At 48.7% G+C, this 27,841-nt stretch overlaps 1 protein-coding gene across 1 annotated transcript; it reads right to left on the bottom strand.

Moving 5' to 3' along the window:
* Window positions 1-1,574: 1,574 nt before the first annotated feature.
* On the bottom strand, window positions 1,575-26,375 carry SCYL1 (SCY1 like pseudokinase 1). The gene is made up of 18 exons (XM_075939171.1): window positions 26,184-26,375; window positions 24,281-24,421; window positions 22,747-22,869; window positions 21,398-21,618; window positions 20,485-20,575; window positions 17,228-17,383; window positions 15,828-15,986; window positions 13,922-14,029; window positions 12,874-12,987; window positions 9,206-9,361; window positions 8,505-8,693; window positions 8,225-8,300; window positions 7,945-8,127; window positions 4,672-4,811; window positions 3,873-3,974; window positions 2,320-2,622; window positions 2,054-2,120; window positions 1,575-1,969 (listed from the first exon to the last, which is right to left on the bottom strand). The coding sequence occupies exons 1-18, from the start codon at window positions 26,298-26,300 to the stop codon at window positions 1,845-1,847; spliced, it is 2,571 nt and encodes an 856-aa protein (XP_075795286.1). The 5' UTR covers window positions 26,301-26,375; the 3' UTR covers window positions 1,575-1,844.
* Between the last annotated feature and the right edge of the window lie 1,466 nt (window positions 26,376-27,841).

A 27,841-nucleotide genomic window follows, 5' to 3' on the forward strand; every position in this document is an offset into this window, starting at 1 on the left:
TCCAGTAACTACTCTAAAGCAGCCCAGTCCCTATACTGTTGTGTGACTGAGCCAGGGAACCACCAGTAGGTGCCTGGCTGACAGTGACCCGCATGGGCAAAGGGGACTCGTGCTCTCAGGAGAGGGGCCGGCTTTCAGTGACCAGAAGCAAACTACAAACATTCCCCCTCTGCCAGGGTGGGGAGCTCAGCTGCTTCCTGCGCTGGGGCGACTCACAGCCACCTCTTTCCTGCCCCCTAGTGCCATTTCCATGCACAGCCACACCCAGCTGAAAAAGCTAACAGGCGCATGCACCTTGGAAACAAGGCGGCAGTCCCAAGCAAGTGATTTTTAAACACATCAAGCATTTCCTGTTGGTTATGGCTGGTAGCCAATGGGGAGCCAGGAGCTGGGTACAAACCAGGAAGTGGCCTCCCTGCAAGTAAGTGGCAGCTGCACAGCATCCAGTGTAAGGATGTTAAGGACTAGTCAACTATCCAATGAGGAAATGCTTATCGGCTAGTCAAGTCAACTAATCGATTCTCCCCTCCCCCTGCAGCTAGAGGCAGCAAGGGGGGAGGGAAAAGGGGGTACTTTAAAGTGGCAGTGCCGCACGGAGCCCATATCTGTGCAGTGCTGCCACTTTGAAATGCTGCCACAGTGTTTGCATGGAGCCTGCAGTCAGCTGGGGACTCCCCAGCTCTTCCTGGGTTCCAGCGTGGAGTCCCCAGCTGATCCTGTGTCCTGCGGAAATGCTGTGCGGAGTCTGGGATCAGCTGGAGAGTCCCCAGCTGACCCCGGGCTCCAAGTGGCATTTCAACGCGGCAGCAGAGCATGGAGCCCAGGTTCAGTGGGGGACTCAGAGTCTCCCGCTGACCCCAGGCTTCATGAGGGCATTTCCGCTTTGAAATGCACAAGAACCCCTGCTGGGGACTCTTGTAGATTTCAAAGCTGGCACCCACGTGCAGCCCGGAGTCAGTGGGAGTTCCTGCTGGCCCCAGGCTGCACACAGAGTTCCGTAGTCCTCCTTTGGGATGTACAAAAGCCCCAGCGGGGACTCATGTACATGTCAAAGGAGGAATGTGGAAGGGCCTAGTTAAATAGTCAATGGAAATTCCATCAACTACTCAACTAGTAAATAATTCGATATTTAACATCCTTAATCTGGAGCAGGGGAGAGAGTGAGCTGCAGCCCCAGGTTGAGGGTCCCTCCACCACAGTCCATGCTCACAGGGCGCTGTTATCACTCCTGGCAGCACCTGCAAGAACCCTTCCGATCTTTTGCCCAGACAGCAGAGGTCAGGCCTCACAGGCTGCTTGCACACAGATACTTCCTCTGTCACATACACAGTATACTGGGGGCGGGGGGGATTGTGTGTGTGAGAAAAAGTTGGGGAGAGGAGGGGCTCCATGTGAGAGAGAGAACGAGAGAGGGGAGACTGTGTGAAAGAAAGAAAGGGTGGTGGTGGAGTGAGTGTGCGTGAGTGAGAGAAAGAGAGAGAGAGAGCGTGTGTGTGTGAGAGAGAGAAAGACTGACTTTGTGAGAGGATGAGAGAGATGAGTCTCTCAGGGATTCATTCTGATTTAAACACAGATCATTTAAAATTAATTTATTCCTACATCCTTTATATACAACAAGGAAGACTGCAGCACATACAAGAAGAATGCAAATAGCCACACAATCACCCAGCTGCTTTTTACTGAGAAGCACGCAGAATAAATACAGTAAAACCACAAATCTGTGCATCCCTGCATGCAAGTGTACCTGGTTGGTGGAGTGGCCATATTGCTGATGTATGTATAAACTAACATTCTAAGAACATATATACAAGCTATAACTAGAGCTTCCACTGTCATGTTGCCCGTCAGTCCAGTTTCCTGGCTCCCAGTTTCATAGGTCCCTTTGCCACCTTCCTGTCCGCCCTTTTAGCTTCCATCTCCTTCTTCCGCTCCTCTCGCTTCTTGCGTGCTAATTCTGCCCTGCTGAGCCCTAGGGAGACACAAGAATTCCCTGCTAGTAGGAATAATGCTGGATGGAACCATCATAGGCAACTTTCCCACTTCAGCAACTCACCCTGGTCAGAGTCCACGGATTCCCAGTTTTCCTCTGTACCCCACTCACCAATGGCGTCCAGGCTTCGCTAGCAACAGAAGTTAGACTCAGAATTAGCACGGTTATGGCCTTAACTTGGCAGCAAATGTTTTAACAGTGAGGGGGTGACAACACAATAGTCACACACAAGGCCACTGTGTAGAAGTGGAATGGGGCTGACTTGGCCCTTCCCAGGCTATTGTGGGGTTTGTAAACCCCCCTTCGTTGTGAGACACGGAGAAACTTACCTGGGTCTCTGCTGTTGACTTGTGAGTAGGGATGATGGAGAAGAACGGATCTGGTTTCTCTGCACTCAACGAGCTGTCCCAGTCATATTCACTGGCCAGTTTGGTCCCTTCTGGCTGGGCCACAGGAGCTTGCTGTGAGGGGGCCAGTTTCTGTGCTGTCCAAGAATCAAAATCCTCCTCCCAACTGTCCTCTGCCACAGAGCTTTGTCCCTGAGCACCCCACTTCTTGTGGCTCCAATTAGATCCAACCTCCCAGCCAGAGCTGGTCCAGTCTGATTCCTGTTTCTTGCAAGAGCTGTTGGTCTGTTAACGATAAGGGGGAGCAGGGGCGGGGAACGAGAAGATTGATCAGTCCCACAGAAAGACGACAAACAAACTGTGAGACAGGAACTGAAGGGGCTTCCAGACACGGCCACTCTAGCCACTAGATCACACTGTCTCCCTCCAGACTACAGCACAGTGTTCATTGTTTCTAGTCTGAATGAAGGACCATGATCAAGTTGCATTTTAACCTTCTCTGGGATAAACTAAACAGGCTGAGCGGCTCAGGTGTCCCCTTTCCCAGGCTCAGTGCTCTGCTGGCCTTTTCCAAATGGACAGCATCCCATTTTGGAGTGCGGCCACTGGAACCAGGCACAGTATCCAGTTATGGTGTCACCACTACCACAGGCAGGGATGATACCTCCCCCATTCCTTTACTCCTACTCAATATTACACGTTGCACCTCCCTTAACCATCTCATCTCTGTCATCCAACAACATTCAGGATCTGGCAGGACCACAGATGCTCCTGGGATGAGAGAACCCCGGAGCAGGAGGGCCAAGAGCTGGGGGCTTCAGAAGCCAGGGCAGCCCAGGCAGCAGTGGAGCGCTATCTGGGATGCCTGCCGTCTGGCTGAGGGGCCAGGACCATGGCTGCCCAGTAGGGGAAGATTGGCTGGGGCAGCACCATGATTGGGACAGCTGGGCTGGCCGTGGCAGCCTGACAGAAGCAGCACAGCTGGGGCCATGTGCCTCCCAGCAGCAGGGCTGGGACTGTGGATGCAGCAGCCTGGGAGGGGCAGCCTGGCAGAAGCAGCACGGCCAGTCACGTGCCACTTAGCAGGTAGCGGGGCTGGGGCTGGCCAACAGGCAGCCTGGCTGGAAGGAGCAATGTCAGGGGACCTCCCGTTGTCCGGCAAATTCCCTCATCCAGGCCCAGTCAGGTCCCAAGGGTGTTGGACCAGGAAAGTCCAACCTGTACCCTGCTTATACATCCAAGATTGTTTCGATGTCACTGTAGTCCAAGATACAGTTATCCTGCCCCATTACAGTGATCTAAATTCTCTGTTCCCAGATGTTATGATCCTTCATTCTTATGCAGCACTCTTCCTCGGTAGACGTCAAAGCACTATTATCTCCATTTCCCAGATGGGGAAACTGAGGCACAGGTGGCCTCTTAGTCCTAGTCTAGTGCCTTATCCACTAGACCATGGAGCCCAGAAAGGGATACTTGCACTTAAGACAGCATATGGTGTAGTGTCAGAGTGAAAACATGTGTGGAAATCAACCTACCATCTTGGCTGCTGGCTTCTTTGACACCAAGGCTGGTTCTGCCCAGTCCGGGGTGTTCCAGTCATCCGGGCTCGCCTGCTCTTTGGATGACTCAGTCTCTTGCTACAAGTCAAAACACAGAAAAGGAGGCTCAGCACATGAGGAGGCAGAATCTCCAGTCGGGCAGCAACAGCCAATACAGCAGAAGTCACCGGATGGCATTGTGGTGCACACTCTTCTACGTGTGTGCAGTAGCCAGTTTTGGAAAACGTGCAGTGCTGCAGTTCGCTTGGGGAAGCATGCATGCCTGCTTTTCAGGGGCTATTCCAAGCTGTGCAGGGTGTTTGCTGCCTGCCTTTAATCTTTTTAGCTACAGCAAATTCTTGGGGCAGAATTGCTTCTGGGGAACTGAGAATGGGGCACTAGCACCTAGACCAGTGGTCCCCAACCTTTTGGAGCTGCCGGGTGCCCAGGGGCGGGGCCGCGCATGTGCCGCATGCCCGGGGGCGACGACCTCATGCACCGCGTGTCCAGTGCTGCCAATTCGCCACGTGCCTGGGGCCGGCACCCCGCATGCGCCGCGCGCCCGGGGCAGGGCTGGCCCCGAGCACTTGGGACCACTGACCTAGACTGAGAAACCTGAAATGAGATTGCCCTGCATACCTTTTGTGGCCGCCTCTGCCTCAGGACTGTACAGGCAGTGTAAATAAACAAACTGCATTAAAATTACTCCCGCTCCACTAATTTCCCTCCACACAGTGAGGTAGCCCACCTGTTATCCTAAAATAAACTCTACTGCAGATGAAAGGGTGTTGCTCACCTCCAGGCTTCCCCAGTCTTCCTCATCCCATCTATCTGTGGAATTCTTGTCTTCCTCAGTCACTTCCTCCTCCAGATCCCACTGGCTGGATGGAACAGGAGCTGCTGGTACTGTTGCTGGAGAAGGAATGTGGCTGGCTCCTTAAAGAAAAAAGCCCTCAGTATTAGAAGGTGTCTTTCTCTGAGAGTGGCCTGCATCAAGTGCATTAGGGGAACTGTGCCCAAGTTTTCTCCAAACTCCTGTTACAGCTGGTGCATGACTGCTATAGCTACACTGGCCAACTTCTCAGGGATCCCTTCCAAATCCCTTGTTCATGTATTTGTATGTTGGAAGGTGCTAATTGCTGCCATCACATGAGTCCTGGATACAAAAACATTCACAGCCCTAATTACAGTCAATGGGTGCACCAAGCAGATTCAACAGAAGAAGCAATTAAGCCATTCTATGTAGTAGAAACAGCTACAAAGAATGGAGGAATCAACCAATGCATGTGGTAGGTCAGAATCGAGACTGTGGAGACTACGAGATCAGTTGCAGACAGTGTGTGTTGGAGGCAGAAAGCCCAGAGAAGCACTGAGCAATTATTTTGGAGGGTAATGTGATCTAAGACCCCACATGGGGAATAGAAATGGGTCAGCACACAAAGGCCTAAAAAGAACCAATAGCTGGAAGGGGAAGCTAGAAAAATTCAAAAGGGGTATCAAGCATACGTTTGCAATAGGGTTGCAGAGAGAACTGAGTTAAATAATGAAGCAGGAAAGTTGGATTAGGGCTATTCCTGTTTTACATTTGGGCTTTTAAATTATTTGCCTAACCAAATTATTTTCACTGGTTGTGATCATTAAAACATGCACCATTCTTACCTTAAATGTGATGCTATTTTTTTACTAACCAGCAGGATACACTACACATTTATTTAAGCAATTATATAGCTTGATATATATTTACTCAGATTTTTAATTGTTTCTTATTTATTAGGCAATTAATTGTGATTTGTGGAATTCAATTAAAAATGAGCAATCCCAGCTTTTTAATGTTTGTAATAGCTATATAAAACTATTTTAAATGTGCTGGAAAATGAAAGTATATTAAACATATTTTGTATTTAAAACAAACTGATGTTTATTCATAGACTGGAAAAGAGAAAATAAACTATCCTGCTTTTTCAACTCCCAATCACTTTCTCAATTTTGAATCAACTAGTCATTGAACTGAAGTACAGGTTGAACCTCTGTAATCCAGACTTCCGTAGTCTAGCAACACCCTTGATCCAGCATCTTCAGCAATCCTGTAGGTGTTCTAGGACTGGAACACTCACGGGGAAAAACTGGCGGGCTGGGACCAGGGAAGAATGGAATCCCAGTGACCTAAGAAAGGGATCCCGGATGTTAGGAGCAGAGGGGCTGGCACTGACGTCCCCTGATCCAGAAAATTCCCTGGTTTGGGACCAGTCAGGTCCAAGGGTGCTGGACTAAGGAGGTTCGACCGCTGCTTGAATAAAGTGAAATGAAGAAAATATTCTCTCTGCAGCTCCAGAAGAGGCTACTGTGATCAAAAGTCATTCAGCACTTCAACAAATTCTGGCTCCAAGTTCTTCGGTGGTGATTTCCACCAGTTCAGTAGTTTGATTTTCTTTAAAACTTTGGCGCCAGGTATATACTACTGAATTTGTTTCCATTTAATTTAAATGCTTTTAATAGACTCCAGTATTTTTAGGCTTTAACATAATTTATTAAGAGATCAAATTTAATTTTAAGTAGGTTTATTTTTTAATTAAAAATTTAAAAAATCTGATTTCTTCAATTATTTTAATTTGAAGCAATCATTTCTATCTACCACGACAATAAGGTAAAGCAAGAGTAATAGAGCAAGTTACCAAGAATTGTAGTGGATTTTCCATCACTGTCAATTTTTGAATCAAGATGGGATGTTTTCCTAAAAGATCTACTCTATTTCAAATAGGAATTAACACAAGGAAATCCTATGGCTTGTATTACACCAAAGATAAGAGTAGGATCAGTGGTTCTCAAACTGCGAGTTGCAATCCCATTTTAATGGGGGTGCCAGGGCGAGCATTTGACTTGCTGGGACCCAGGCTGAAGCTCAAGCTCCTCCCCCTTCCTCTCACCCCCAGGAGCATGTAGTAATTTTGCTGTGAGACTGCAATTAAGTTTGAGAACCCCTGAACTAGGTCACAAGGTCCTTTTTGGCCTAAACATCTGACTAGGGGGCAGAATTGAGGATTTCTGAGCAAGGAAACTGCTGTTGTTAGTTTCTACTTGTGTTCAGGGAAACGGGACTTTCTGTGCATTTTTAATAAACAGACAAAATTACACAAAGAATAAAACTGGGCAAAAAATTTCAGCAAATAGTAAATTAGCTAAGAAATGCATTTTGAGGGGCACTAAAACTATATGCCATATTCAACCTTAACTTGCAAATCAACTTTTTGTTTAGAAAAGTTTTGGTTACAAATTTAGCCAGATTGATTTCAAAAATTGTTTTGTGTTTTTCGTTTTACTTCAGGTGTTTTTCTGAGCTGACTCAGTTTTTCATTTCAGCAACCAACACTGAAAAACCATCACTTATTCACTCAACTCTAACAATATACCTGACTTGCATCACTGATTTCCACCATTATGGAAACAACCCTGCAAAGTCCCAAATACTGGCCAAGCGCTTGAGCCAAAGGGACACTGATCCTTATTATTACACACTGGCTAGTCTTCTGCAGGCTAACTGCATGCTGCACACACAAGTATTTCTTTTTATCGCTTGAAATGTTGCTTCTGCTGGCTTCAGTGCCAAGTGCTGCATGGCTATTCCTAGAAATTCTGAGGCCACCACCCAGAGGAGACTGGTGAAAGGGGTTGGGGGGAGCCACTGGCCACGTGACTCCTCTGCCAACCTGGGGAATGGCCAGGACAACTCCCCTCCATCCCAGGCCCCACCTCTCCCTTGCACCACCCCTCCCCACTTCTTCCCTGCCCTTGCACCATCTCCCACTCCACCTCTTCACATGCACGCCCCCCACACCCACTGGCAGTGGTGGGGCAAGCAAACAACGCAGCCGCAGCTTGCTTTGCTTCTTTGGCTGTGTTGCTGAACACCTGCTGTGGGCCCCAGTCTTCTCACAACTGCTGGCTGGCCCCTTGCCCCTCCTGCCCACAGCATTTGGGGGCACTTGCCCCCACTAAACATCATCTATGCCACCACCTCCAAGTGCACAAAGCCCAACTCAAGCATTGAGATTACAGCTGTGTAAAGACTGACCAACACCTGGTGGCTCCAGTGCACCTCCGGTAGGGGTTTCCACAGCTGTCTGTCCTGCCGAGGTCCCAGCATTGGTTCGGATTAGCTTTGACGTGAGTGATGAGACCCCTGTGACGGCCCAGCCTGCCCAGCTGGCAGCTGCTCCAATCCCAGGGCTCGTGGAAGCTGCATGAATGTCCTTTTCTGCAGAAGGAGCAAAAAGAAAAAAGGGAAAACGTGCATTAGTTTTGTTTGGTATTTAAAGGCCTGAAGTCTTCAGTGCAGGATTAGGCTTGCTCACCCAGTTCAGAGAGCTGAGATGGGTCTTCAGAGACAGCTTCTAGCTTAGTCATGAAGCTTCGAATGGCCTTGAACGTCTAGGAGATAGAGGCAAAGTTACTGGGAGCCCTTGTGGCACCAGTGACTGCCCAGATCCCAATAGAGGTTGGGTGCCAGCAGCCAGCATCACAGTAGGCACCAGAATGGAGTTGGCCAAGACTGGAGGCCCCCAGTGTGCTGGACACTGGAGCTGGAGGCTGGGAGTTAGTGGCTCTTCCAACTGCACTCCAGATCCAACTCACCTGATCCCTGACTGTCTTTTCAGGGTCAACTGTCAGCACACAAAGAACTGGTAGGATTTTGAATGCACAGTCATTCATAGAGTAGAAGTTGTGAGTGGCAGCAAATCCCAAGACACCTGCTGCCCGTGAGGGAGCAAATGGGTCTTTTGTGGCACGGCTGAAGGCAGAGATCAAAACTCTTTGTCTAGTCTGGAAAGAAGAGAATGGTCAATTTATTATGAGTATTGTAGTAGCACCTGGAAGCCCCTGTGACAAATCAAAACCCTTTGTGCTAACCCTGCACAAACACACAAAAAACAGTCCCCGTTCTTAAGAGCTTTTAATGTAGACAGACTAGCCAGACACAAGGTGGAGAAAGAAAGATTACCTCTGTTTTACAGCCAAAGAACACTGAAGCATTTTGACCAAGGGGTTACACTGACTTTGTGGCAGAGCTAGGAATCAAACCAGGTGGTACTTTAACCACAAAATCCTCCTGCTTCTCCTCCTGAAAGCTAAAGCATTGCTAGGATCTCCAATCCACACTTCCCCACTTAAAGTGGCCACAATCTTCCTCTGCATCATATGAGCTCTTGGTGGGAAATAGAGATTTTAAAGGGAATTGGTCCAGGGAAAGAAACCAGGGTCTGTGTCCCTATTTTCCCCGTCCCGCCCAGCACTGGGTCCCTCTGGAGTGCAGGAAATTGTCTCATTTCACTCACGCTGGCATTGAGGTAAGGACCAATCTTTCCAAGGCACACGGTGGTGTTGCATCGAATGGGCCCCTGGTCATCCTTGGCTTGCAGACGGGCAAAGTGCTTCATCAGCTCCATGTTGAGGTTGTTCTCATTCAGCTTGGGGGCTAGAAGCAGCATCGACTGTGAGGGGAGGAAAGAGGCTGGTCATGGGGTAGCTCAGGTCTAATAACATCTAACTCTTACATAACACTTGCCATCAGTCACTCTCAAATGCTTTACAAAGGCGGCTGATATCAATAACCCCATTTTATATATAGGGAAACTAAGGCATGGGGTGTTAAAGTGATTTGCACAAGGTTACCCAGCAGGCAAGTGGGAGAGACAGGAATTTAACCCAGGTCTTCTAAATCACAGTCTAATACCTATCCATTAGGCCATGAGGCTTCCCTAGTTCACAGGATGTGTTGAAAGCATGGCTAACAACATGGGGGCATCCCTTGTACAGCTGCAGCAGGGCTTTTATCCTCAGTAGGATGCTAGTATTATGCAACACTTCTATTGGAATGGAACTTAAAGGGTTTATGCCCCATTGTATCAGGCACTGAACAAACAGAACAATTATAGCCGGAGAAAACCTTTTTGACAAAACAGTTTTCCGCAACAAAGCACAGTCTAGTCAAAAATGAAACAACGTGAGGTGATGTGGATTTTGAAAACATTCTCAATGAAAGAAAGTCCAAGTGATTAGACTGTTTCAACTTTATCATTTAATTGTATTTAGTTTCTACTTCTATATTATATTAACTTTAATATTAGATTACATTACAGGCACTGTATTTACTTACATTTAATACTGTAGTGTTTTGACAAATCAAACTATTCAACATTATTGAGAGCAAATGAGAGGCTACATGATTCACTTTATTTCATGAACTTGTATGTTATATATTTATATTTACAGTATAATTTATATATTGTTTTGATATAAACTAAATGCTTTTATCTTTTTAAAATGAAATAACTTGGCATCATCAAAACAAAACATTTCAATGATTCCAAATCAATTTTTTTCAGAGCTTTCATTCCATGGGAATCAGAAGAAGAATCATTTTTGAAATGTCAGAATTTCCCATGGAACAGAAATTTCATTTCTGAGCCAACAAATAACATCATACTCCCCGCCCTCAGAGAGCTTAACAAGGGGTCTGGCCCCATTATTTCAGGCACCACACAAATATGGTCCTATCTGTCCCAGATCACATATTATAGTCAGGCAACAGAGTAACAGCCATTGGGGTTTGGAATTGACATGTCCTGTAGAGGCAGATAATTCAATAGTCCTTTGTCTGTCAATGAAGCCCCTTAATATCAAGGAAAGGGCTGAGTTAAACCTCACTGAAACTGGGAGAGAAGGAGGTAACTGCTACGCTTCATTAATGGTGCATGTAAGAAGCCATTAAAGCTTCTTTATGAACTTAGAGCTGAAATATTAAGGAGCCTTCAACCATTGTTCCCTGTAGGGATGTAAAAGAATAGTTAAATAGTCAACTTATGCTTATCAGGTAGTTGAGTTGACTACCTGCATTTCCTCCCACTCCTTCCTGCTGCTATATCAGAAGCAGCTGGGGGGAGACGGAGGAGCAGGAGCTGGTGGGAATGGCTTAAAAGCTGGTTCCCTCCCCGGGTATTGTCTCTGCAGTGGGGGCGGGGGGCAGGGGAGGCAGAGGTGCAGCTGTCTGGAGCAGGTGTGAGGCAGACGAGGTGTGTGCTCCAGTCCTGCAGTAGGGTGGCGGTGGGGCTGGAGCGCCAGCATGGGCTCCCCAATGCTGGGGAGGAGCTCTGAGCCTCAGGGGCTGGATCCAGGCAAACTGGGGGCTGCATGAAGCAGTCCCAGCTCATGCCGGGTCCCATGCTGCACCTCTGCCTTTTAAATGTAGTCAGAGCCGCAGAGGGGGTAGCGAACATCCCCCCATCAACTACTCGATTAGCTGGTTATCCACAATTTAACATCCCTAGTTCCCTGTAAACTGTGCAGTTGTGCAGCTGCTCAGGAGAAATTCAGATGTTGCCCTGATGATTAGTAGAGCACTCACAGCGAGGCTTCTTGTTTCTCCTGATGGTGCACATAAAAAAAATTCATTCTGCACATGGATGGAAAAAATCCATACATGGATGGAAACAGTTAGAGGGAACATTGGTTCTAATAAAAACAAGTGTGTGTCAGCACATATGCGGCTGCCCAGGCATTTGAATTCAGGGGACAGAGGGGCCTTCCTAGGCATTGTTTTAGCAGAGCTGTGAGAGAAAAAAGACACCAGCTACAGGAGAAGGTGGCAAGGAAGCACCAGACACAGAAGCACGGGAAGAGGGTTTTGAGAAATGCCCTCACTGATAAAAATGGCATCTTATTTCCAGTCAGACTTTTTCTAGCTCCAACTTTCAACCACTGGATCTTGTTAGATGTTTCTCTGCCAGACAGAAGTCCATTAATAAAGATTTGTTGCCCATGGGGGTATTTATAGACAGTGACTAAGTCACCCATTACCCTTCTTTTGATAAGCAAAATGGATTGCCAGTAGGGATGTAACAGTACAGTTGATTAACCGATTAGCAAAAGCTTATAGGTTAATGCTATAGACTACATGCATTTTCCCCTGTATTTGCCAGTACATTTTTAGCAGGCTGGCCAGCAGTCCAGCTCAGTCCTGGCTTGAAACAAGTCCGGGACCTATCCCTGCTGTGGGTCTGCATTTAAAGTTTATTAGGAGCCAGGTGGACAGGCAGCCTGGCACAGTTCTAGCTTGCACTGAGTCCAGGAACTCAGACCCACCCTAGACAGTGGCTGCTGCCACCCCCCACTGCTGCCTCTTTATCAGAGGCTGCAGCACAGAATGACAGGCAGCTGGACCACTAGGGGAGCTGGTTTTTAAACTGTCTCCCCTTACAGACCAGCTCCTACCTGGCACCCTGCACTGCTGCCTCCAATACAGAGGCAGCAGCACGGAATGGCAGGGGGCTCCTCAGGAGTGAAGCCAGAGCACACAGGCTGCTGGCCCCACCCCCGGGGACTACAGAATAATCAACTAACCAATGAGAATTCTTGAGGTTACTTGGCTATTCAATTAACCGATATTTAAGATCCCTAATTGCCAGATGCAGTCCCCAGCTTGCTTGGATCCAGCCCCTGAGGCTCAGAGCTCCTCCCAGCATTGGGGAGCCCATGCTGGTGCTCTAGCCGCCCCATCACCATTCTGCCGCAGGGCTGGAGCACACAAAATCTACTAGCCTGGACATCACTAGGTTCTGGTGTGGGAGCCGAGCGTGGGGAGTATCTTTCTCCTTCTCAGTGGGGGCCACACCAGTGAGAGGTTTGGGGATTTTTTTTCTTCTTTTTGGCGGGAATGGGGTGGGAGGGGTTGGGTTTTTTTCTTTTCACTTGTGTGTGTGGCCCCCAATTGATTTTTCTGTGGGTCAGCAGTCCCTGACCCAAAAAAGGTTCCCTCTAGCCCCGTCCTAGCTCTTTTCTGAACTCTCTACTTTATCCACATCCTTCTTGGAAGTGTGCGTGTCAGAACAGGGGACAGTATTCCAGCAGTGGTTACACCAGAGCCAGATATTAAGGTCCAGAAACACCCTATGCAAGATCCCCCTTTATACATCCAAAGATCACATTAGCCCTTCTACTGTTCTACCTTCACTGTCTGCTCACGAATGGCCGGGTTGGTGTCCAGGAAGCCATGCACAACGTGGGGAAAGATCTGGGTGTTGACAGTGGGTTCATTGAGGTATTGAATGAAGTTTTCCATCTGCAACACAAACATATATGCATGTGCTGCCAGTCAGGACTTAAATGTTCAGTCTAGTTCTGAGCAAGATCTACGTATAGTCAAAATTATGAGGACTCAACATCATCTGGGGAGAGCCAAGAACAGAACCCAGATGTCCTGATTCCCAAACACTACTTCAACACCTTTGACATCAAACCTTTCCAGACCTAGGACCAGAGCCAGAAATCCTGGCTCTGAGTCACAGCGGCAAGACACTTCTTCCCAGAGCCTGGCATTGAACCCAGCTGTTCTAATTCCCAGCCCCCTCAACCTAACAACTAGGCGATACTCTCTCCCAAAACAGATCCCCAAAGTCCAGTCCACTAATTCTACGATCTAGCCACCAAGCCACTCTCTTTCCAGAGCTGAGCTGAATCCAGAAGTGGCAGTTCACATTCTTCTTGGTTCTAAACCCTAGACAGACCCCACTCCCCTACCAGAGCCAGGAACAGAACCCAAGTCCAGACTCCCCATTCCCTCCCTGCTCTAACAAGAACATAAAAATGCTGTTCCTGCCAGGGCCGCATTATGACTTTCGTGGGCCTTCGGCACTTTTGCCTTCATGGGCCCCTCCCACCATAATAATATCAATATTAAAAATTATTTTTGATATAACTTTAAATACTTCAACATTTTTTTTTTCTGTTTTAGGCAAAATTTAATAGATTTTCGTGGGCCTTAAAAGTTTCATTTTTTTTCTGATGTGAGAAAAAAATTAAAACATTTTCTTCCACCCTAAAAGTTCATTTTTTTTCTTCTGATTTTAAAAGAAATTAAAACATTTTCATGGGCCCCTAAAAGTATCGTGGGCCCTAGGCACTGTGCCTACTGTGCTTCATGGATAAGTCGGCCCTGGTTCCTGCTAACCCATCTGACCCCTGGATCTGCCCAAGTATGCAGGCTGATCACTGACCTGCTGCAGCAGTCGTATCCTCATGGCTCGGTCGGTGGAGGAGAACATTTTGACGATGACAGGAATGATCTTCTGCTGATATTCTTCTGCGTTCAGGAACTTTCCTACCTGCAGGAACACTGGAAGTTAAAAAGGAGGCTTTGGTCCTGGAGGAGATGTGGGACATGCAAAGCTCTACCAATAAATTAATCTGAAGATGCTCCTGGGGTACCGTTGTCAGCTCTGGGCATCATCTCCTCCACAGTCCATGCTGGTAGGCCTGGGAAATATAGGATGTTCAGATGCTCTAGTTTATGGGGAATGGGGTCCCCTAATTTCCACAGCCACTCCCCTCTTCCCACAAGATCATGTGTCAGTTCATGAGGAATGTGTAGTGGTGGCTCAGCTCTCTGGCCTCAGTTTTCCTTCTCCTGGCATGGGGGAAATGAGAGAGCACACGGAACCCTGGCATGGAAGACCAATCAAGGACTCCGATGTGGAAGAGTGAATGGGGCTCTTAGTGTCAAGCCTGGCCTCTAAGGATGGAGATTCCACCCCCTATTTAACCCATTCCAGTGCTTCATCACCCACCTAATAAAACTTTTTCCTAAAGTCCAACCTAGACCTCTGCCACTTCAACATAAGACCACTGCTTCTTGTTCTGTCCTTTTCCACCACTGAAAACAGCCTGGCTCCATCCTCTTTAGAACTCCCTCTCAGATAGGTGAAGGCTACTACCAAATTACATCTCATTCTTCTCTTCTGCAGACTAAATAAACCCAATTCCCTCAATCTCGCCTCGTAAGTCACGCACCCCAACCCCCTAATCATTTTCATTACCCTTCACTGGACGCAATACTCCAGATGTGGCCTCACCAGTGCCAAATAAAGGGAAGTAATCACTTCCCTTAATCTGCTAGCAATGCTCCTACAATGCAGCCCAATATCTCATTAGTCTTCTTGGCAACAAGGACACACTGTTGACTCAGATCCAGCTTCTCATCTACTGTAATCCCCAGGTCCTTTTCTGCAGAATTGCTGCCTAGCCAATTGGTCCCCAGCTTATAGCAATGGATGGGATTCTTTTGGCTTAAGTGCAAGATTCTGCACTTGTCCTTATTGAATCTCCTCAGATTTCTTTTGGCCCAATCCTACACTTTGTCTAGGTCATGCTGGACCTTATTTCTAACTCCAGCGTTATCTACCTTTCCCCTGAGCTAAGTGTCATCCGCGAACTTGCTGAGGGCACAATCCATGAACTAGCTGAGGGTGCAATCCATCTGATCATCCAGACCATTAATAAAGATGTTGAACAAAACTGGTCACAAAACCAACCTCTGGGGTACTCCACTTGATACTGGCTGCAACTAAACAGTAAGCCATTAATCACTACCCACTGCTGCCAACAATCTGGCCAGCTTTCTATTCACCTTATAGTCCATTCATCCAAGCCATACTACTTTAACTTGCTGGCAAGAATACCGTGGGAGACCATATCAAAAGCTTTTCTAAAGTCAAGGTATATCACGTCCCCCACTTTCTCCAGATCCACAGAGCCAGTTATCTCATCACAGAAGGCAATTAGGAGAAAATACCCCTTCTCCCAAGCACTCCAATTTCACAGGTGGAGATCCAGCCATCTGGGGCTCTAGCCAACAGAGCAAGTTTGTCCCCACTTTGAACTGTCCCTATAGGCCTACTTTGTGTTTTCCTGCCTCCTTCCTGTCTCAGTCCCACATCTCCAGCAGCAACAGCTCTCCCCTCCCCACAAGTAAAGTCCCCTTGCCAGCAGTCTTTGCTCACTCTAGGAACTACAATCCACAGAATGCCCAGAGACAGGAAACAGGCTGGTAACCATGTCCCCTAAAGAGCCAGCACAGTCACGAGATGTAAACAGAGAAATGTCACCATTAGAACAGCAGCTCACCTTGAAGAGTGGGGTCAAAATGATGGCACCAGCACTACCAAACTCAAAGGCTGTCAGCAGCTGTGGGAGGATCTTGTGCCGGCAGAAATCTTCGGGGAAAGTATCTAGGTTGTTGCTCAGCTCCTGGAAGAACTTCTGCCGTTCTGCTGGTTCCTTAATCTGTGAGGACAGGGGGAATGAGAAATGGAGTCACTGGGCCAGATTAGCCTGCTCCTTTGGGGCTGCCAATACGAGAACTAATGGCAACGAAGGTTTGGATGGTGCGGTCTCCTCTCCCACTAGGAAACAGCTGGGAATACACTAAGGATGGTAAGTATCTGGTAACTGACTAATCAAATAGTTGATGCATTTGTCCATCAGCTATTCAATTAGTCAATAGGGCACTTCCGCCTTTGAAGTGTAGCAACAGCCCTAAGGTTGTTGCTACACTTCAAAGGCAAAATCACCGAAGCCTGGGGTCAGCTGGGGACTCCCCCACTGGCCCCAGGCTCTGTGCGGCGCTGACACTTTGAAACACCGTGGTGATGTTTCAAAACGGCAGCGCCGCACACAGCCCGGGGTCAGGAGGGAGACCCCAGCTGATCCTGGGCTCTACGTGGTGCTGCTGCTTTGAATTGCCACAAGAAGCCTGACGCTGGGCGCCCCACAGCATTCGAAGCGGCAGCGCCACACAGTGCATCTGACCCCAGGCTCCATGCAGCGCTGCCACTTTGAAGTATCCCCTTTTCTCCCCCTCTCCCCGCACCCTTTGCTGCAATCTGACAGGGCAGCAAGGGGGGGAAGCGACCAGTCGACTATCTGATAAGCATTTGCTTATTGGATAGTCAACTAGTCCTTCACATCCCTAAAATACACCAAGTTCTTGTTCTTCCATACAGAGGCATGAATTTCCATCTCTACTAACAAGGGCTGATGTCAAACCAGTGACTTAAAAGTGAAGTGGTCTTTATCCTATTTAACCTTGAACCTGCCAGTCCCTTCCACAACTTGGGGTCACATCAGAACTAATGCCTTGTGGAATAAAAAGGCACTTTACCCCCTTTCCCTGCCTCCACAGTCAACCAGTCCCCCTTCCTCCCACCCCTCAGCAAAACTGACACTGGTACTCACTAGAGAGGAAAGACCTCACATCCCATTCTCCCTCCCCACTGTGAGGCTAGACCAGAGCTGGTGTTTTTTAGAGTGGAAAGGCTTCATATCCAATTCCCCACTCAAGCCAGTTCCAACCTCCTCCCCTACAAAATTAACTCTGCTCTGGAAGCCACTTTTTCCTATGAAGCGAGCCTACAAATGGAGCCAAGACAAAGGTCAGTACTGCCCAAGGGGGCATCTCTGGCCCACACAAAGTTCTAATACTTTCCATCCAGGGGGTGATGAGACTACTAAGGCACTGCTCTTACCTGGATCTCTTCCAGAAAAAGATTGGTCTCTACAAAGCTGTTCTTCATGAAGCCACTGGGGCCCCTGCAGTTCTGTAGGAACTTGGCAGGATTGGGGCGTATTCTGGGGTTGGCCCCCACCAGTTCACAGTAGTGGGGGACCAGCGACTTGGGGATCTGAAGAGAGGAGAGTACAGATTCTACAGTCAGGAAGAGGTGTCTTTCATGTTGGTTAAGCATTCAGTAGGGATGCTAATTCATTTGGGATCTTTTCAGCTTGGGGCCAGTAGATACCATTATCCCTGTTTGAGGAATGAGGAAACTGGGGCCTAGGGAAACAAGCTGAGCTGTCCAAAGTGACACAGCAACTCCATGGCAGAACTGGGAAGAGAACCCAGCAATCCTGACTCCGGTTCCCACCTCTTCCAAAGCTGGAGATAGAATCCAGGAGTCCTGGCTGCTCTTGTTTCCCCCACACTAATCACTAGACTTCCCACCTGCCCCCTTCCTCCTAAAACTAGGAGTAGAACCCAGGAGCCCTGGCCTTTGCTCTCCCCCCTAGATGCCTCTCCCCGCTAGAGTTCCCACTTCCAGTCTAGTGCTCTAACTATTGCCCTACACTACTGTCCAACACCCCAACCATAAACGTATTTGCAGTTGCACAACTCCATCAGGGACTGCTTAAAGCAGTGGTCTCCAACCTTTTTACACCCACGATCACTTTTTAAATGTCAGAACAAGCCAAGATCTATCGCCCCATTCTTCCCCCAAAACCCCACCCCTTCCTTGAAGCCCCACCCTCTCTATTTTGCTCCTCTCCATCACTTGCTATCCCCAGACCTTATACACTCTACACTGCCGCTTTTTTTCTATTCTTCTGTAGGAAGAGATTTTTCCAACATTTGGCCTGTCTAGGCTGGACCAAATGTCAGAAAAACCCCTTCTTTCGGAAGCCCCCTTATTCCTTGTGGAATGAGGAATACAGGGGTTACTAAAAGAGCATGTTTGCTCTTCTACTAAAAAAAGCAGAAGAACAAACGCATCCCTGGATGCAGACCAGTTTTTCCAGGATGTCTCTGGACTCCTGGAAAAACTCCTGCAGTCTGGCCGTACCCTCACTGGGTTGAGACAGGATGTGTGGGCTCTGGGGCAGGAATGAGGGATTTGGGTGTGGAAAGGGGTGAGTGGTGTAAGCTCTGGGAGGACATTTGGATGCAGGAGGAGGTGGAGAAGGGGACACTGGCTCAGGGAGGAGGTTCCAGACTGGGGAGTGTTGGGGTCAGATGGAGGGTTGGGGTACTAAGCAAGCCACAGGCTTGTGGATATGAGGGTGCTGGAATTTGGGTTGTGGTCTGTGAGGGGCTCAGGGCAGGGGGTTCTAGTGTATGTTAGGCTCAGATCTAAGGTGGGGGGTGGTGGTGCAGGAGTGCTATGATGCTGCAGCCACATGGGGGCTTGGCCCCAATTGGGGGCTTGTTGGCCACAGGCTTCATTTTTTAATAAAATACTATGGCAAACACAAAAAGTTTCTGCATTGTCTGTATTTATGAGAAGGGCATAAATACAGACAATGACCCACAGAAAAGTCAGTTGGGGGCCACACAAGTGAGATGCAATAACTCCTCCAAAAAACCCCCAAGCCTCACTAATGTGGCCCCAACTGTGCTGGTGGGAGCAGGGGACATGGTACTGGGGAAGGGTGCTAGTGGGTGCTGGGGCAGGGTGCTGGGGAGAGGGGCAGGGGACAGGGTTTTGCATCAGGGGACAGGGTGCCAGTGGGGACAAGGTTCTGTATCAGGGGACAGGGTGTTGCTGGGGGCAGGAATTCCCCCGCACATGCCTCCTGCCGAGACTCCTCCGGGGACAACCCCCCTCCCCCCTGCAGAGGAGGGAAAGCCCCAGCGTGTGCCTCCTCTGGGGACGACTCTCCCCTCCTCCCACAGAGGAGGTTAAAGCCCCAGAGCACGCCTCCTCCCCCCTGCAGAGGAGGTTAACGCCCCGGCACGCGCCTCCTCTGGGGACGATTCACCCCCACCAGTTCCCCACCAATGCACCCCTAAAGAAAGCTGCACTGACTCACTCTCATGTTAACAGGGTGAAGCTGATGGTTAGCGCCGGGGCACATGGCCTAGCAAACTGAGATAAAAAAAGACTTGGGTTCTATTCCTGGCTCTAGCACTGGCCTGCGTGGTAACACTGTGCCACCTCTGTGCCTCAATTTCCCCATCTGTAAAATGGGAATGAGTCTAACCTACTTAGCTAAGTAGGGATGTAAGAGACAAGTCAACTAGTGATGTGACTAGCCGCTTCCCCTGCCTTGCTGCTTCTATCAGAGAAAGGCAGCAAAGCGGGGGGAGCAGGAGCTGTTGCTGGGGGGGAGCCAGTGTAGAAGCCAGTTCCCCCCAGCAGGGGAGGTAGAGGCACAGCAGGAAATGGGGCGAGCGGGGACTGAAGCAGTCTCTGCTCATGGCACTTCTACTATAATTCTGCATTTGAAATGTAGAAGAGCCCCAGTGGTGCTCTTGTACATTTCAAAAGCAGAAGCCTCACAGGGAGAGTGGGACCAGTGGGGGAGTCCCATGCTCCCTGCGAGGCTTCTGCTTTTGAAATGTACAAGAGTCCCTGGGCTGTTCTACATTTCAAAGGCTCAGGTACTGCAAGGAGCATGGGGCCAGGGAGAGTGGGGGAGGGGAAGAGTCCCCTGCTGATCCGACATTCCCTGAAGGGCTTCTGCTTTTGCACTGTAACCGGCGCTTGCTACAGTTGAAAGGCAGAGGCACTCTTATAGACTAATCAAATAGTTGATGGAAATCCCATCAACTATTCAATTAGTTAATTAATCTAAACATAACATCCCTATTGCTAAGCACTTTAAGATCTACTGATGAAAAGTGCCACATAAGAGCCAGTACTATTTCTGAATTCCACGGGGCCTGGAAAACATTCTTTTCCCACAGCACATTGCAAGATCCTCCAGAAATCAATTTTCCCTGCTGGGTCCCTTTCATGTGTAACTCAGAGCCACTCCATCTGGTGCTCTGTCCTCCTCAAGCCATTGCTGGGCCAAAGACAGCGATTAATGAGTCTGCTACAGCCCCTCCCCCCCCTTTTTTTAGCAACATCACAGAGGCTCCTGATTCCAGGTTTGAGTCCTATTGCTGACAACACACCCAGCGAAGTAGTATTAAGTAGAGGGACTGGATCCAGGCAGATGTGCTGATTAATTACTTTGCCAGGCCCTATCAATAGAGAGGGTGGGAAGGGACTGACCATATTACCTTGCCAAGGGATCGCAAGGAGGATGAGCGGGGTAGGGTGCCATTGAAAACCTCCCAGATGAGGCAGCCAAGACGCCACATGTCTGCAGACCTGGGACAGCAGAAGAACCAATGTAACTTTCCCAGGCATTTCCCACAGGAAAGGAAAATGTTTCGCATAGCATCAGTCCACAGAAACCACATCCCTAAGATACTTTAAGCAAACAATAGTGGGGGGCTTGAAATGAGATGGAAGCCCTTGCATGCGCATGCACTGTCAATAGGTGGCAGAGATTAGATAAGCAGAGGGGAGTAGAGGGGTTACAGCAATTCTGCCTGCAGACAAGTGTCTCGCACACACAGAGAAGAGAAGGCTGATGCCGGCTGAACTGAGAGGAGAGCAGAGAAAGATGCAGGGAGGGATTTCTGAGAGCAAGGGGCTACAGAGGAGAAGGCTCTTGCACAAACATATAGCGGGACACTGTGGAAAAAGAAAGACCAGGTCATGGAAGACGACTGGAGAAAGACCACAGAGTGTGCTAACAATTACGGGTGTAATATGAATTCAGTCCCTGAAATAACAATAAAACCCCAGCAATGCATGTATGGAACAATAAAGCAGCGCTCACAGCTTCTTCCTTCCATAGCCTGGGCTTTGATAGCAATTGGGTTCCATATAGGAATCACAGGGAGAAATTCTCTGGCCTGCGTAAGCAAGAACAGTCCCTTCTGGTCTTAATACCTACTAATCTATTATAATATCTAGAGAGGCCCCAACAAAGATTAGTGCTCCACAGACCTCACTCCGCTAAGATCAGGGCACCAGTGTGTTGAGCACTGCACAGGCACAGTGAGAAAGTCGCTGCCCCCAAAGAGCCTGCAGGCTAGCTAAGGTGGGAAAAGATTAATGGGTCCTTCCCCATGTCCCACTCACCATTTCTCCCCAACGGTTTTGCTGCTATCTGTTTTCTCTGGCGGGTCGAATCTCTCCAACTCAGGGATCCCTTTCCGAGGCGGGATGTTGTCACCTTGGGCTGAATACATGTAATCCAGGCCACCCAGCTTCCACTCACCAGCACGGTCCACAAAAACAGCAGCCATACACACATTATTGTGGATGAGGTTGCAGTCATTCACCAGGAAGCTGAGAGCTTTCTGGGAAGGGAAGGACAAATGAGAGACAGTAAACTGGGAGCCCTGCGAAAAGAATCTTAAGAGACAGAATGGTCTAATTGAGGGACTCCTGGTCTCCATTTCCAGTTCTAGAACAGGAATGGGGCCTAGTGGTCTAGAGCAGGGGTGACTGGGAGCCCAGGGTTCCATTCCTAGCTATAGGTCAGGAATGGGATCTAGCGATAAGAGAAGGATGGGTGGGGAAGCTGAGAGTCAGAACTCCTAGCTAGCTCTGGAACAGATTCCCTGTACGCTCTTGGACAAATCACCTCCCTTTCCCATACCTCAGTTTACCCATCTATAAAAAAATACTGTTATTCACTTGACTCATGGTTGGTTTATCCCAGCGTCCTGGATCAGACAATATGATATCATAGTGGAAAATGACAGAAGTCTCTTTCAAACCTCAGTTGGGTCTAACCTAGACAGTTCTACTCCCAGACAGATCAAGCGATAAGTGGCAGGACAGCAGCCCTCAACAGCTATACCTGCTTAAAGAAGATGACACGTGTTCTGCCTGGGCACAACTCGAAATCTCAGCAGAGTGCAGTGAAATAAAATTATCTTTACTACTATGTCAGCACACTGCTCTATTAAAACTACATTAGGAAAGATTAGATTTTTATCGGTAAATCTTGATTTCACCATACACACAAATCAATGAAAAAAATATCTCCTTCGACTATTGAAATGTACAGATAAGTAAGAAAAATGCTATTTAAGCACATAGTAACGTTTGATTAAAGGATCGCTACTTTTTATATTTTAACCTGCGATGTTGACCGTTTTTTTAACAGCTATAAAGCCTTAACTTTTTTAATCTCAACATCTACTGCCATTATACAATTAGTCTGAGACCCCTATTCTCCAACACCACTTCCAGAATTTACTGCAACTCTGAAAAAAAAAATCGATAAAAATTGAAAAACAGGTTAAAAAGAAAGATCAGTATCATCTGTCAAAATTACAAGCATTAAAAATCTAATTCAAAAAAGCTTGATTAAGACTGACAGGCAACCAAAACTAGGAGCTGTGAGCAGAGGAGTTGATAGTTTAGGGATGTCCATGCAGGCACAACCCATCTGCTTGAAATCATTCATTGTATCTTACCACAATCTGATGGAGACCCCAAGAGATCTCCTGTTCGCTTAATCCTCCAGAGTCAGCTTTCGACTTCAGGTAAGTGCTCAGAGGTGTCACGGGCTCTGTCACCACATGCAAGCATTTCTCTGTCTAGCCCAGGAAAAAAAAACACACACACCATGTTTCTTTTTGTTACTGAAGCACCAGGAGGCTCCATCCAAATGAGATCCGAGCTCCTTTGTGCTGGGCATGTTGTTAGTAGCATTACAGTAGCACTATGAAACCCCAAACAAGATCCTCTTGGACCTTGTATTGCACAGACTACCCCTACAACTGAAATCAGGGGTCCTGTCAGGCTGACACCTCCGAGACCCCCCCCCCCTCCTTCACACACACAACTGAGATGAGGGAGGCATTGCACTGATCAGCCCCCAACTGAGACTGGAGACCCCTGTTTTCAAGGCACAGCGCAATGGCCTTCCTTCCCCACCAATTGAGATCAAGCACCCGTTGGTGCCAGCCACTGTGCAGAATCTCCCAAACAAGATATGGGACACCACTGTCTCAGGCACTGCAGGGACACATACCCCCCAGCAAGATCAGGAGCTTATACTGTGCCAGGCTCCACACAGATCCCTCCATCACTGAGATCGAGGCCCCTTTGTGTCAGCCACTGCCCCAGCCAACACTGACTGACCCGTCCCCATTGGGAGGGCGGGTCCATGCAGCTGCTGGTATGGCAAGAGGCCCAGATCTCTGTCAGGATCACGCAGTGTTCCAAAGAGAATCACCAATCTTGTTCACGGTTGCTGGGCCCTACCAAGTAAATAGGTAAAAATAAATGCAAACATTATAAGAAGCCAAAAGTGCTGTGGTGGCCCACTGCAAACTGGACATGTTGGGTCACACTGCTTTATCCAGATTCAGGATTGGCTGCAGTTTCATAAAGGCTGTCAATATATAACATCATTCCATACAGTATCAACCCAGCAACCTAAAAATTGTTTTTCAACTAAGGATGCTAAAATGTGGTTAATTGACTAGTCGATGGAATTTTCATCGACTAGTCCATAGGCACTTCTGCATTCCTCCTTTGAAACATACAAGAGCCCCTGCTGGGATATGGAGTTCCTCATTCCTCCTGCTGGGGCTCTTGTACATTTCAAAGGAGGAATGTGGAACTCCACCTACAGCCAGTGGGAAGTCCTGCTGACTGGGACTGCATGTGGCCTGCTTTGAAATGCTCCATACTACATTCCATGCTGCTAGGAGCCCAGGGTCAAGTGGGCAGTCCCCAGCTGACCCCAGGTTCCGAGGAAATGCCTCCGGGAGCCCAGGATCAGCTGGGGAGTCCCCAACTGACTCTGAGCTCCACAGCTGCCCCTTTGAATCATGCAGAGGTGGCAGTTTTAAAGGGGAAGCTGCCGCACAGCAGCGCTGCCACTTTGAAGTACGCCTTCCCCCCACTTGCTGCCTCTGAGACTCCAGACATGGCCACAATGCAAAATTGTAAATGTCATAGACGCTAGATACCACCACAAATCAAAATAATAAACAGTACCTCCAATCCATCAATGTAGGACAGAATATTGGGGTGCCGGAGGGTTTTAAAGCGCTTGAAAGCTGCCTTGGCGACCTGCGTCTGTTCATCCGAATTAGGTTTAATTTCATAGACAAAAACAGATACCAGATCCCCTGTAGTCTGAAGAAAAACAAAGAAGTGTACATGCTATTTATTTAAGGATGTCTATGGCCCCATAGTTTCTGAGCAGTACTATTATCCCCGTTTTACCAAGGGGGAAACTGAGGCACAAAATAGGGATTTGACCTTGCCAGAAGGCGGGAATTGGTGGATCCCGTCATACCTGTTGTGTTAATTTCCTCTGAAGTGCCTGTAAGAACACAGGATATAGGGCTAGATGGACATCTGACCCAGTATGGCCATTCTTACTTGCCCAGGGTCACATGGGGAGTTTGTGGAATTGAACCCAGGTTAACTGAGTCCCATGGTGGCATCCAAATTGCTGGCTCATCTTTTCTCCCATGCAGGACAGTGTGTGTGTGGTGGGGGGGGGGGGGGGAGATGACTACGAGGTGGAAGTCGGGGATGGTCTGCCTGTGGGAGGCAATGTAGTCTGGTGGACAGAACATTGCACTCTGGGTTCTATTCCCAGCTCAACATGGGCCTGCTAGGTATTTGGCAAGTCCCATCCCCTCGCTATGCTTCAGTTTCCCCACTTGTAAAATGGGAATAATGATATCAACTTGCTTTGAAAAGGGATTTTGTGATCTGATGAAAAGCTGTATATATATCACCACTAGCTATTACATATTACTAGTATTAGATGGACCCTATAATGAGGGTGTGTCAGCCACTTTGGCTAAACCATCCCATTTTCATGGTGCTGTTTGTCCCCTGAGTCTGGAGCAGTGTTTCTCAACAAGTGGTACGAGTACCCTAAGGGGTTCTAGAGAGAAGTCTGGGGGGAACGTCAACACCTGAAATTTGGAGAAAACTGAATTTTTGTTTTAAGTTTTACAGCGCTTTATTATTTTTGCACTTTTTACACACAAAAATGTCATCGCCCACCCGGCTACAATTAAGTTGTTTAAACAAATGCGTTGCAATGGTAGAAAAAATGTGTGTGTCTGAAAACTGTAGGTACTAAGGGTACTTATAATATTTTTTAAAAGGGGTACTTTATAAAAAAAAAAAAAAAAAAAGCTTGAGAAACATTGGTCTAGAGAACTGCAGTTAGCCCTAGACTCCATGGATATCCCCCTACTGCTTTTGAAAGGGGTGTGTTTGTACTGGAGAAGCCCTGGACCATTTATATTTGGGAATGTTCAAGAGTGGACAGAGTTTGAAGGGGCGCTGAAAATCCTTGTTATCCAGGGGAGAACCTAAAGGGCCCCCTGAAACGTTCTTCCACCCTAGAGGGGGGCCCTGGACCCCTCCCTCTATCCTAGAGAAGAGTAGCTGAGTGGGGTCTTGAGCCTCACCGACCCATATACAAGGGAGAAGCAGAATTTGGGGGATTATTCAACACTTTTTCTGAGGGGGGGGGGGTTTTCTGCTAACCCGCCTCGGTCCAAGAGCTCTCTGAAACTGCCCTTTTACACACACCCTCCATTTTTAAGGACTGAACAAAATCCACCTTCACCCCAGACTGGGGAAGAGGACCCGAGGGCCTGGAAACCCTCAATCCCGGTCTTCGGGGGGGATGGGGTGGAAACCTCCTATCCCGGGCTGGGAAGGGGGAGGCCTGAAACCTCCCTCGCCACCCCCCGAACCCCGAGCGGGGAGCCTGGAAACCTCCCTCCCCCTCGCGCCCGTGGCTGGGGAGACTGGAAACCTCCCCCCGCAGCCCGGGCTGGGGTCCCCATGGCGGCGGCAGCAGGCCGGGGCGGCGCCGCCACGTCAGGCGGGCAGAGGCCAGGCCGGGCCCGAGGGGGGGATTCACCTTCCTCTTGCCCCGGTGCAGCTGCCAGGGCCCCGCGGGCTCCCCCCGCTCCGCGCCCGCCTCCGCGCCGAACTCATAGGGGAAATCCCGGACCGGGTCCCGGGAGAAGAACCACATCGTCCGGCCGGGCCGCTGCGGGACCGGATCCGGCTCCTCCGGGCTGCGCGGAGCCGACGGGCCGCCAGGGGGCAGCAGCGAGCGGGCAGGGGGCGGGGCTGGAGAGAGGGGGCGGGGCAAGGGCGGGGCGGGGCCGGCCTCGCAGCTCCCGCCCCCGGGGCTGCCCGGTAGGGGCTGGCCCAGCCACCGCGCCGCTCTGCCCCGCCGGCAGCCTCCCGTGCTGCGCTCCTGGCGGCTCGCAGGGCTCTACAGCGAGTCAGTGACGCGACCCAGGAGTCCCTCCTGCCGCCCTGTCTCTGCTCCTTCTGGAGTCAGGACAAAACTGGGCGTCTTGTCTCCCAATCTCTGTCCTAGCCATGGTGACCCACCCTCCACCTTTCCCCCCCCCCCCGTGGGGAGGCTGATTTTCATTTGTCTCATATAACTGAGGAGTCAGATGAGTTCTGTTCCTGGCTGTGCTGGGTGATGTAGGGCAAAGCATGTCCCCTCTCTCTGTGCATCGGTTTCCCCTTCTGTAAAATGGGTGTAATGACACCACCCTCCCTTGACAGACACTCTTCCATATAGTAATGCATATGAAATTTAGGTATTATTGTGAAGCTTGACAAATCCAGATCAGAAATACAGTGCACATTTTAACAGATTGACTGGAATAGCTGTGGAGTATTTTCCATCACTTGGAGTCTTTTCATTAAGGCTAGATCTCTTTTTAAACAACCTGTTCAAGTGTAAACAGAGATTATTAGCTTGTTGCAGAAGTTACTTACTGTGTGAAGATCTCTGGTCTGTTGCTAGTCAGACTAGATGATTCTGAAGATCTCTTCTGGTCTTAAAAGCTAATTTGAACTAGTTTTTTAGTCTGGATCCGTTAGTTCGAATTAGCTTAGTTCCCAAACTTTTTGGCATCGCGCTCCCCTTTTGATTTTTGAGAAACCCTCATGCCTCCCCACCTCTTCTTTACCATCATCCAACCCCCCTTTTAACAAAAAAAAATTCCTAATTTACAATTAAAAATAAACACAAAAACTTGGTATAAAAATATTTAAAATTAAAAATACGCACAAATAGTTTTTCTTGGCTCAAAAATTTAATAAATATGTAATTTAACATAAGAAATAGCAGAAACAAATCGAATTTAATGTGAAGGATGATGATGCATTTTCTTCACGAGCTGGGAAATCCTAGGTTTGAAATGAGGGAAAGAGGGTTTGGGGTGTGGGAAGGGATAAAAGGTGAAAGCTCTGTGAGGGAATTTGGGTGCAGGAGGAGGTGGAGAGGGGGCTGCTGGCTCGGGGAGGGGGCTCCAGGCTGGAGAATGTTGGGGTCAAGTGGAGGGTTGGGGTTCTTAGCAAACCACAGGCTTGGGGACATGAGGGTGCAGGAGTTCAGGTTGGGGTGTATGTGGGGCTCATGGCAGGAGGCTTGGGAGTATGATGGGCACAGGACACAGATTGGCAGTGTATGGATTGTGCAGTAGTGATGTGGCAGAAGACTGAGGATGTGAGAGGCTCAGGACAGGGGGTTCCAGTGTATGAGAGGCT

This window comes from Pelodiscus sinensis, chromosome 11 (genome assembly GCF_049634645.1).
Source record: "Pelodiscus sinensis isolate JC-2024 chromosome 11, ASM4963464v1, whole genome shotgun sequence".
In the NCBI taxonomy this organism is placed as follows: domain Eukaryota; kingdom Metazoa; phylum Chordata; order Testudines; family Trionychidae; genus Pelodiscus; species Pelodiscus sinensis.

What these genes read in the sequence shown, in the direction of transcription:
- SCYL1 (XM_075939171.1), bottom strand. Translation starts at nt 26,300, where the DNA reads ATGTGGTTCTTCTCCCGGGACCCGGTCCGGGATTTCCCCTATGAGTTC. An exon ending in TTTTTCTGGAAGAGATCCAG is followed by an intron (nt 15,987 to 17,227) that starts GTAAGAGCAGTG and finishes CTGTCCTCACAG; the next exon opens with ATTAAGGAACCAGCAGAACG. An exon ending in AGTCAACAGCAGAGACCCAG is followed by an intron (nt 2,121 to 2,319) that starts GTAAGTTTCTCC and finishes TTCTGTTGCTAG; the next exon opens with CGAAGCCTGGACGCCATTGG.